Source organism: Brachycentrus maculatus, unplaced genomic scaffold (assembly GCF_059751285.1).
Source record: "Brachycentrus maculatus isolate JH-2025_06_01 unplaced genomic scaffold, ASM5975128v1 h1tg000369l, whole genome shotgun sequence".
Classification (NCBI taxonomy): Eukaryota; Metazoa; Arthropoda; class Insecta; order Trichoptera; family Brachycentridae; genus Brachycentrus; species Brachycentrus maculatus.
This window is the reverse complement of record NW_028281118.1, coordinates 774,513-786,738: the sequence shown is the minus strand read 5'-3', so window position 1 is coordinate 786,738 and position 12,226 is coordinate 774,513. Positions and strand designations below refer to the sequence as shown.

General features: G+C 33.9%; 1 protein-coding gene across 1 annotated transcript; it reads left to right on the top strand.

Annotated features, from left to right (window-relative positions):
* Positions 1-6,438: 6,438 nt before the first annotated feature.
* LOC148303423 (uncharacterized) lies at positions 6,439-11,465 on the top strand. The gene is made up of 5 exons (XM_088269973.1): positions 6,439-6,523; positions 8,135-8,275; positions 9,351-9,597; positions 9,915-9,969; positions 10,962-11,465. The coding sequence occupies exons 2-5, from the start codon at positions 8,135-8,137 to the stop codon at positions 11,170-11,172; spliced, it is 654 nt and encodes a 217-aa protein (XP_088126099.1). The 5' UTR covers positions 6,439-6,523; the 3' UTR covers positions 11,173-11,465.
* Positions 11,466-12,226: the final 761 nt, after the last annotated feature.

Below are 12,226 nucleotides of genomic sequence, written 5' to 3'. Positions count from 1 at the left end.
AACTATCGAGACAATTTTATTTTCAACATTAACCATATATAACATTCTTTTTATATCACAAAGAATATGATTATTCTTAAGGACAGAGTGATTATTATTTGAAGATAAAAGGTTCACAACGCTGAGAGAATCAGTAAAAATTACTGTCGGTGACAAGGATTGTTTAATAATTATTCTCAGAGCCTCTCTAAGGGCCACACATTCCGCTGTAAATATGGATGCTTCACGAGGTAATTGGAATTGCTCTTCTATATTAAGGGAAGGAATATATAATGCAGCACCACACGCTCCTACGGCACTTTTTGAGCCATCAGTATATACTGCAACGTGGTTAGGCCAAAGTTCTTCCAACTTTTGTATGAATAATCGTTTAACATAAGAGGCATTAAGAACCAACGAGGTCTTATCTATTCCAATAGAAAGAAATACATCAGGTTTATAAATAGCAGCTTCATATGAAATGTTATATAACGGAAGAGTGGCTTCAAGAGGACATGACATGGTGTTTACAATGTGATGCCAGGATCTACAGAGAATAGGAGGACTGTCAGTATTTTTGTTTGAGGTTGATTGAAAAAAAGCATGAAGAAGTTGAAGCCTCGGAAAAATTGGATGATTACTATCGTTAGTCCTATTGAGGATGAATTTGTTGGATAATAGTTTTTTCCTCAAAGAGTACGGCATATCAACACACTCCGCTTGTAAGGCAATCACAGGAGATGATTTCATTGCTCCCAAAATTAATCTGAGGCATTTATATTGTATCCTATCTAATTTAGATTGCAGATACTTTGGAAGAGGGTCCATTATAAAGCACGCATAATCAATATGACTTCGGACAAGAGCGCAGTAAAGCATGTTCATTGTAGTCGGGTGGGCACCCCACCACACTCTTGAAACTGCCCGTAGGATGTTAATATTCTTTTCACACTTAGCCACAATGTTTTCAATGTGTTTGTTCCATGACAGCTTATTATTCAATGTGACGCCCAAAAATTTTACATTGTCCTTCACAGGAATCCGAATTTTCCTCAATTTTATATTTAACTCGGGGATGTTACGCTTTCTAGAAAATACTACTATTTGGCTTTTGGACGGAGCCAATTCCAAATTACTTTCCTCGAACCATGCCCCGACGGGTTCCAGTGCCCTATTCAATACACTCGAAGCGCGAGGTGTGGATTTGTCTGATGTATACAGCACGAAGTCATCCGCATACTGCAAAATGGAGATTTCAGGGGGAATATGTGTTTGAAGATCCTGAGTGTAGATGTTAAATAACAGTGGACTCAATACCGATCCCTGTGGCAGACCTTTGTACACCGTTCTAATCACTGATCCTTTTGGAGTATCTATGGTAATATCTCTATTGCACATCATATTAAATATCAGGCAGCCAACACCACTGGAGATCCCGAGGGCATTCATTCTTTCCAGCAGTAATGGGAGAAGGACATTATCATAAGCACTACTTGCGTCCAAGAAGCAGGCGATTAAGTCGGTTTTACAGGACCGTGAAACATGGATATCAGTAACTAGTACACTTAGGTTGTCGATGCAGGATTTATTTTTTCGAAAACCAAATTGCCAGTGCGGTAGGAGGTTATTTCTCTCTACAAACCACTCGAGCCTAGTCTTTACCATGCGTTCCAGAATTTTGAGAAAACAACATGAGAGGGCAATTGGCCTGTATGAAGTTCCAAGGGATATATCCTTACCAGGTTTGGGGATCGGGACTATGATTTGTCTTTTCCAGGAGTCTGGGATTGTGCAAGATTTTAAAATGAGATTATACATTTTTAGGATTAGGATCATAAATGGTTTAGGAAAGTGTTTGAAAAAGGAATAGGGAATCATGTCATGGCCCGGAGAAGAATCTCCAGAAGATTGGATTGCCATCGATAATTCATCGAGTGAAAACGGAGATGTTAGGTAGTCAGCGCCTGGAAGGATTGGGGGTTCTCTAGGGAGTTCGGAAATACTGGGAACGTAAGATGGAGCAAGTTTCCCAACAAAATCCTCTATCCAGGATGTACATTTGGAAGTGTTCACCTTCGGAGAGTATGATCCTCTGAATCTTCTTATTGAATCCCAGACATCCCCGAGCGGGGTTTCGGGAGACAAAGAGTTACAGAGATTTTGCCAACCCTGTCTTTTTTTTTTTCTAAGAAATTTTTTAGTTAGGGCCTGTACGTGTCTAACCTCCAAAAAGTTGTCAGAAGTTATATTTCTTTTATACTTTCTTATACTGGATGCTCTATTTTTAACCATTTCCGTGCATTCCTTATCCCACCAAGGAGGGGAGTACTTGTGCAAAACCTTTTTAGATATGGGGATAGCAACGTTGGCCACCTCGATTATCAACTCGTGGATTTTGTTAGCTATTGTGTTGGGGTTGTTATTGTCACCATCGATCGACAGGGACTTGGACTTAGCATTCAATGAATCTTCAAAGATTTTCCAGTCAGCCCTACCGATCAAATAGTTAGATCTCTTGGGTTTATGATGACTGTGATTTGAGGAATTAATCATTTTGATGATGATAGGGAAATGATCACTGGAGAAAGGGTCACTCAATAGATTCCAAGAGGACAAGCTTGCCAGGTTGCAGGAACAGATTGAGATGTCCAAGGCGTTTTGGCTATGATTAGCCGGAGCAATACGCGTTGGATCACCATTGTTCAATATACATAAGCTTGATTCCTCCATGAAATCAACGATGGCCCTTCCTGCAGTGTCGGACGACGTACAGCCCCAGGACGTAGAATGAGCATTAAGGTCTCCCAAAATGTAGAAATTTGGGGAGAGACAACTCACGATAGATCTCCAGTATGATTGCTTAAATACGTTTCTGGGAGCTGAGTAAACGGAAACAATTGATAAATCTAGAATTTTTATGGCTAATATTTGCATTCTGGGATGTGATGGAAGTGGAATCAAATCGAAAATTAAATTATTTTTTATTAAGATAGCTACACCGCCCCTTCCGTCAAGGCGGTCGTCTCTGACACAAGAATAGCCAGGGAATGAGATAACTGAACCCGGAGAGAACCAGGTTTCAGATAGGGTCGCAATATCAATTTTGTGAGAGCGGATTAAAAGATTGATGTCATCTCTGTTGGATACTGCGCTACGACAGTTCCATTGGAGAATCGAAAGAGAATTAATTGAAGTGATTTGGGCCATTTTGTATGAAAGCTTGAAGGACAGGAATAATAATAGCAACGTTGGACGGTAAGGATTTTTGGGAGAGTAAGAGATCAAGTAATATGGTTAGAATGGATTTAGAGAAAGATTCATTAGAGAAGGCGAGACTCTGTGATAAACTTTCAGCAGAGTTTGAGTTGATGGCTGGAGAAGAGCTTTGATTGATAGCACATCCATCGGGTGATTGGTAATTTACCGAGCCATTGGGATGGATGAGAAGGGAGTTATGGTTGGATCGGTCGTAGCCGGGAATAAGAGGAGCTCTGGGAGTTTTGTATGTAAATTTGGCACGATTTTTTTGGGGAGCGGTAATTGTGGCGGGTAATGAATTGAGTGTAGCTTCACCATCTAAAGAGGATTTTGAAATGTTTTGAGAAGGATGTTTATTTGAGGATTTTAAGCTATCCGCATAGGATTTCCCCTTACTAAACGTCTGTTTAGAAGCTTCAAAATAGGAAATATTTAATTCTGATATATTTTTCTTAATCAAATTTTGGCGTATAAACTCTGGGCAATTACGATTGGTAGAAAAATGGTTGCCAGAACAGTGTATACAGCTGGCGTTTTCTAAGGAAGCGGAACATGACTCTCCTAGGTGGTTGGATCCACATTTGTAGCACCGAGGCTGGGAACGGCATACTGGTTTCGAATGACCAAATCTACAGCATTGAAAACATTGCATTGTGGGAAACATATAAAATTCCACCTCTACAGCGGAGTAAAAAAAGAAAAATTTTTTAGGGAGAATTTGTCCTTGAAACGTAAGCACGACTGTTTGGGTCGGTACCCATGTATGATTAGAAGAGTCTGGAGATGTTACTTTCCGAGAGAGACGGCGAGATTTGATAATTCTACCGCAATTATCTGGGAGGGTCACATTCTCCAGAATGTCCTCATGGGACCATTCTGTCGGAATGCCCCTAACCAAACCCATGCGTGACACCATATGATATGGGATGTATGCCTTGTAATTATTTTGATTGAGAATACCTTGTTTCTCTGCAAAACTATTTGCAGCCTCGAATGAATTAAGTTCTATGGCAATCCTATTGCGGCCAATAGCCCGTATACCACCTCGAGGTATGATTTCCTGTATTTTATTATTAAAAAGGAGTTTTCCTACCTCTAAGCTATTGATGGAGGAATTTTCTGCAATTTTTTGAATATAAACAATAAAAGGACCGACATCCTTTTCTGTATACAAATTTTTCATTGTTTCATCTCTCGAATGAGTGTTCATACTTACCTGCTTTGACGGTGGAGGACCTTCTTCAAAAGAATCTGCCTTAAGGTTTCGCTTATACCTCACCGTTGGGTGAATAATGGGCGAACCCACATTGGAGTAATCTTCAAATCTAGGATCTGGGGGATCTGGAGGTTTTTCACCTGCCTCCATATTTAATAAGTTTTAAAGTAAAAGACTTTAAATATAAAGAACAAAAAAAATATATAAAAAAATTATAAAAAAAAAATAAAAATATTATTGTTGCAAAAAAATGATTTATAACTTGAAATGTTTAAAAGGACTCTAGTTTTATAAATAAAGGGCACAGAAAACGATAGTTTTAATGCAAAACTATATAATTAATAAACTACGATAACATTTGGTTCACAAAACTTCGATTATATTATTTTTAAACACAAAAAACTAGGAGCACTATAACTAAGCAGTTGTATGTTTGACAGTTCGTCGTGTTGTCGAGTAATTTTAATTTATTCTTAAGGAATAAAAACTCTATGCAGATTAATGAGGATGTATAGACAAAGGCCGACACTTCGTCCCCACCCCTAAGTATCCCTATGCCTATGAAAAAAAAAAAAAAAAAAAAAAGAATACAAAAAAAAAAAGAAAAAAAAAAAAAAAAAAAAAAAAACAGTTTTTACAAAACTTATATATAAGATAATGACTTGACCAACCTCTACTACCTACCTTTACTGCCTACCCTAGTAAGTAAGCTGGTAAGCTTACCTTAATCTATTTACCTCTACTGCCTAACCTAATTAATTATCTGCGCATGTAGTGGGACATGACGTATTTTCGAGTAGAGATCGAGGGCCAAAAGATCTAAAAAAAAAAAAAAAAAAAAAAAAAAAAAAAAAAAAAAAAAAAGTCCACAAATAACATGAATTGACATTGTGACATGATATTAAGAGATTTCTTTAGAAGACACTGGAAGGCTTGTGTCCTACAATCCACAAAGATAGGCCAACATGATGGTTACGAAATCTCATCAGTTTATTTTGTCTTGAAATATCTAATTTGACTAGCTATGATTGGTTGTTGTAAGATTCGTCTTTTGTAGTGAAATCAACACAATGGCTCCCAATCTGTGTTTTTTATGAAAATTTAAAACTCTGATGAAATTAGTGAATACTAAACCGGATCATTGTTTTTATAATGTATTATAAAATTGACGTTTTATAGATTATATTTTGCAAGCCACTATTTTGTAAATTATGTTGATATAAATTAAAGTTTTAATAATTGTCTCAAAAACGGATATTTACATATACGAATTATAAATACGAAATTTCATAAAATATATCATTTTAAAAATATCAATCTAAATTAATGTATGAATCATATTCTTTTATAGATTTCTGTATCGCCTGATGACATGCCTAATGAAATGCATATTATTTGGCATTAACTTTGTGGATTTGACATTAACATACGATGCATAAATGAGTTTATATATTCACCTATTGATGAGAACATTTATAGTTCTCAAAACTAGTCGTGTTTACATTAATAAACTAAAGAGTGCTCTTTTACAAGTGTTTTATTGTTATATTTAGTGAAATAAAAGATTTTGATAGCCATTTGTGATTTGGTTGCTGGAGCAATAAATAATCGAAATTCATTCAGCTGAAAAAAAGCTTACATCGTCATTACAATTACCCTTGATTTTGCAAATACAATGCAAAGTCCATTGAGTAGAATAATTTTACAAGACTCGTGACGATCGACCAAAATGCTCACAGCGGTGTTTCTGGTTTTCGCAAAGATTACGAAACTGTCCTCCGAAACAGACGGATGCAACTCCGATACAAAGATACATTTTTTACAGTGTCGTTGCAACCAAATCTCTGTGACACCTTAATTAATATGCCAGCGGTCGGTTGGAGAAGGGGGACAAATTTACAACTTCCAAAATGTCGTAATTCATTGACGCCGTAAAAGGACTGCGAAATACAGAATAATAAAAATGGGCGCTTTGCGATAGAATTGATCATTACTCAGAGTTAATAGCGGACGTGAAAAGCATTCTGTCTTAGATAAAATTTTGTGTGAAGCGATCTATTTCGAACGGAGGTAATTTTCCTTTGAAGTGCTGATTTATGGTACAATCTCGGTACCGCCATACTTCCAGAAGTCATTTTTTGTCAGACATAGAGTGAAAAGTTTATAATTCTCTTTTTTATTAACAGTGAAAAATGACCAATCTTTTTATACAGATACGTGATTCCGATATTTTGTGTTAAGTAATTATTTACTCCGCTCTGCCATTTTTTACTTATATGAAAAAGTGACTCGACTAATTTTGTGGACATAACAAGATCGTTACAAATAGCTTTGTTTTTCTGCTGATTTTTCTTATCGACCTACATTGATTATTTAAAAAAAACATTAAGTCGTCCCTTCGTTACGTAAAAATTAAAAAAATATTAAACTTTAACTGAAAATCTAGATACCATAGTTTTAACTTTTGCTGCTTCTTAGTTTAATCGAGATTAGAGGAATAGTTTGTTTTGAACTGATTATTGTAATTACTTTGGAAATATTTCATTCAAATAATATAAAGAGATAATCCAAAAAATAATTATTTTTTTTACTGTTTTTATTGTCATTTTACTGTTTGTAGTTAATAAAATAACATAATGTACCTATTTAACCAACTAAAAGAAACAAATTTACTGGTGTTCTTTTGGGACAGAATCATACGGGATAAGATATAAAATATTAGAAAATAAAGGTAGACGTTTAGTTGGATTAAAAATATTAGATTAAATCATATTATTCAAATAAAAATTAACCTACAAAAAGGATCTCTGATCAACCGACATCTCCAGGTTAGGATTAAACATTCGATGTCATTTGTCTGAAAAGAATACCTAAGTAGAAATATAATGAGGGTTGTGTTGCATATCGTCGAAACCGAGCAATATGAAAAAAATCTAAGTCAACCAAATATCCTAAATAAGTGAACATCTTTTCATTATTCTTTTTTCATTTTGAGTTAACAACATAAAGTTATCTTTTTTTTCTACTTTGTAAAGTATTTATGTCTGGTAATGGAATTACCGAGAGGTGTTCCGAAGCAATAGGGTTATTATAAAGTTGCTATGGTTATTTCAGGGAGTATGAAACAAAAGTTTTTACATTTTATCATCTAAACATAGAAGAATATGGAAGTCTGAGTATTTACAGGGCTTATGTAAATCTCCGGACTTCCATATTCTTTTATGTATTAATTTTTAAATCAAACAAAGATTTTTTGAGTCTACAAGTTGTATTTTATTAACAAAAACACATAAAAAATTAATATTGTGACAATTGATCTTTTAATCATTTGATCTTCACATTCGTTTGAAAATGCCATAACTAGGCGAAACAATTGTCACAATATTAATTTTTTATATGTTTTTGTTAACAAATTCAACTTAATAGACTCAAAAAATCTGTGTTTTAAAAATTTATATTGAAATTAAAATGGAGTTCTACAAATTAAACGCCAAAATCAATAAATAATGACATATTCTTCTTCATATATTTTGAGATGTTAAAATATAAAAATAACTCCTAAGTGGAGAATATTCAAATTTGTGAACAAGTATTTGGACATACTCAAAATGTGTGTAAATATTTTTTTTAGTATGTACATAGAATACTCGCAATGTGCATAATTATTATTTTTACTTCCAGATGTTATCTAAACCGTTATTTTGTATGCTGGCTCTTGGAAGCCTAGCTTGTTTGGCTGCAGCAGCTCCCCTCCTTGGTTTTGATGGCGAAGAAGACACGGCCATTGTCGAGTCCACAGTAAGAGAAGTTAGAGCAGTCAAGGTAGGCAAACATTTAAACTAACATACACCCATAAATACATCACTCACAGAACCACATGATCCTCTCTCTACACTACGACAACCGGAACAAAACACAGGAAACGTGTGTCAAAGTTAGACAAACTTTTCACCACCGGAAACGACTTTTAAATGAGATTGACGAATATTTATTAATTTATTTTTTGTAACATGTACGGTTGCTACCGCCTTTTAGAAACAATACTTAGAAAATATTAATGTGTAATTGTGTAATTGGCTTTATTTTTATTGATGTAACTATTTTTTATATACTTACCATATTAAATGTAAAGCTGTACAATTCCTGAATAAATAAAAAAAATTAAAGCAAATTTAAATTAAAATTAAAATAGAAGAAAATATATCAATAACATATAAACAGTGTTAATCTTTTCATTTTTAAATAATAAATAGTTATGGAAATATACCTAATAGAACAATGATCGAACTCTTAATATCAATATTAAACAATTTGAAAAAACTTCATTGATAAAATATCAAAAATAATTTTATTTAGAGGGGGCATGTGTAACCACTAAATGTTAGTAATTATAATGATTAAAGAAATTGTTTTTTACCACTTGAGTTTTATTATAGACTACATGTTTCAGAAGTTAACTTCCATCATTCAGGTCTGTATAATAACTAAAATATAAAACATAAAATTGTTCTATAAATAAGGAGAGGGGGAATTTTAATTTTATATTTTAGTTACTATACAGACCTGAATGATGGAAGTTTAACTTCTGAAACATGTAGTCTAAAATAAAACTCAAGTGGTAAAAAACAAGTGTTTTCTTTGATCATTGTAACATGTCTTACCACAAAGCTAATGCCGAAACAATAAATAAAATGTTAGTAATTATAATTGATAAAAAATGCGTTACCATTATTATGACTAAGAAATATCCAGATTATTTTTATAAATTTCCATATTTCTATAACAATGCAATCTTTACATTCAAAATATTGGTATTTTTTATGAACAGTAAATAACAACAAAAAAACACTCAAATCGTAAAATTACGAATCATTACTTATTTTGTGAAATTCTCAAGGATTCCGAGCATGCTCCTGCGAACTTCCACAAAACCTACGATTCGGGGGACAAAGGAGACATTGGATACTCGAGGAAGAAATCCGACAAAGGTAAAACGGGATACCAGCTTTTCGACTCCTTCCACAAGAAAGGGGGTGATTCCTACGGCTATGAAAAGCACGACTCGTTTGGAAACAAGGACAAAGCTAAAGCTGGTCATGACGCCGATGACGCAGGAACTCACAGCCAAGGAGAAGCCAAAAAAGGTCAGTTTTTTAAATTTATTTTTTTATTTTTTATTAAACCTCTACCCACACCCAGATAGTCTATAGGGCACCGCATCAGATCATCTCAGTGTCAAATTGATTACCAATGGCATGAAGGCAAGGTCTTGGCTCCAGAGTCTTGGATGTAGGATTGAAATGTATTTCTTTATCAGCCGTCTCTCCACTGCTGGATGTAGACCTTCTCTGAAATGTTTCTCTTTATTTGATTTATTTAACTTGAATGTAAAAAAACCTAATAGTAGTAAAAATGCAATACGTGAAGAATAATCAATAATTAATCTTAATTTGTATTTCAGCCGACCATCAAAGCGCGCCCGACGATTCCAGCACTTATGAAGTAATTAACGAAAGGTAACTTATTTTTATAAAGTAATATTTGTTGGATTGTTTATTTTTAATTTTCTTAAAAATAGTTTTTAACTTTGCCTACCAATAAGGGTAAATTCTCCGTTCTTATTCGAGCAATTGAGAATGAACATACGAGTACATACGTTTTCTCTTTTATTGATCATGGAATTGTTTTTTCTAGTATTTGTGTTATGTAAATGTGTATATACTTACATACGTGTATGATACACGTATATAAGTGATATTATTTTTTTTAACATAGAAAATAAACACAAATTTATTTATTATTATTTACATCATCAAAATCGATGCGACAAATTCTCAATCAAATATCATAAAATAACAACTATGTAGGATATATTGTAATTTTTTCAACATTTATTTTATTTGACCAGTGACCAAGTTTCGTTATTACCGACGACATTGATGTCAGTAACGATGAAACCCGGTCACTGGTCAAATAAAATAAATGTGGAAAAAGTTGTTATTTTATTTTATAAAATGCAGTTCCACCAAGAAATGTCAATACAAAACATTTTTTAAAGGATTGTCTCAATATAGAGTTCACTCACAGGCTCTAATTTCTTGGAAGGATGAGCTCAAAACACTCATCAGCTCAAGCTGACAACATCACCTTTGCATTGTTATGTCAATACTTATCGCATTTTCAGCGCTCATAACAAATCTACATCCCCCTTTAGGTACTGTTGTCTCCCATAAATTATTGCTCCACATGTTTAAAACTGTCACTTAGAATGGTATAGCTACATAAGGACCGTAGTCCATTTGATCTTCACATTCGTTTGATAATCCCCTAACAAGGCGAAACAATTGTCACAATATAATTTTTTTATGTGTTTTTGTTAATAAAATACAACTTAGTAGACTCAAAAAATCTGTATATGATTTAAAATTAATACATAAATTAAAATGGAATTCTACAAATTAAACGCCAAATCAATAAATAAAACTATTGCTCGTAACATTGGTTTCAGCGATGGAGACGACTACGATGAAAGCGATGGTGAGCATGATGAAGGCGGAGACGATGAAGCTGGAGACGATGAAGGGGGAGATGACAACGGAGAAACAGTGTCAGAATCAGAAGGAGCCATAGAAGATACAGGTTACGATAAAGACGACGCGCAAAACTATGAAAACCCCGCCGAGTACACGTATGGATCGGGAAACGAATACGACTTTTAAATATTCAATAAAATAAACTGTAAAACTCTATAAACGTGTTCCCGGACACTTTCTTGACCATCTAAATAAATTAGACTGGTGTCTAAAATACCTTTTACTGTGTTTTATGATGTATGTTTTTCTGAGACCATAATAAAATTAAAAGCAAATGAGTAATCCTTGCTCCTTAACCTGATATTATGTCAAATCAACTTGTGAAATACTGTATAGATATGTATGTTAAGATATTTTTTATATGTGCGTTATTGTTTGTTTTGTATGAATACGTTATGTAAATAAAAAGGAAACTGAAATGTGTTGTTAACATTCATACATTGTATATTTATACGTATCGCTCACTCCTTTCAAGAACGTCATAAAACAAAAAACTTGATTTTTCAGGAGAAAGTTTTTAAAGCTTAAAAATATAATACAATTTATAAAAAGTAAATATCAAGCCACTTATTGAACTTTTTCTGTGCAACAGATCTTTTTAGGTGAAACCTGAAGGTCTTTTCTCCATTTCAAAAATATTTAGTTTATTTAAAAAAAATAATTAAACAATACTTGTCTTCAAAATGCAAAAACATTACTCTCTGCAATGTAGCGGGTAAATATAAAGTTAAAAATATGCCGCTTTTGCTGAAATATAGTTTGAGATATAATAAATGTCTCCCTAATTTAAGATTTCTAATAGGGAAGCCAGTAGGTATTTTACTTACCTAGGAGGTATGATTATATTTACCTACCTCTACATGATAAATTGCAATAAAAGAGCCAAAAGCATGAAAGTCGAAGATGATCAAATAGGAATATGGTTTTGATACTGGTTCTAAATGCTTAAATTGGAGACTGACCGGAGCATTTCGTTGTAACATAACGTCGTAACATTGCTCGCGGCGAGCATCAGCGAGCATCCGAAACTATGGATGGAGCGCTCGGATCGCTGTAGGTACTTACTATTCAGGTACTGATTACCTGAATGCTCGCATCGTAACATATTACATTACGACAAAATGCTCCGGTCAGTCTCCACCTTTACGCTATTCTCTGTGCACATTTGAAATAACATAAA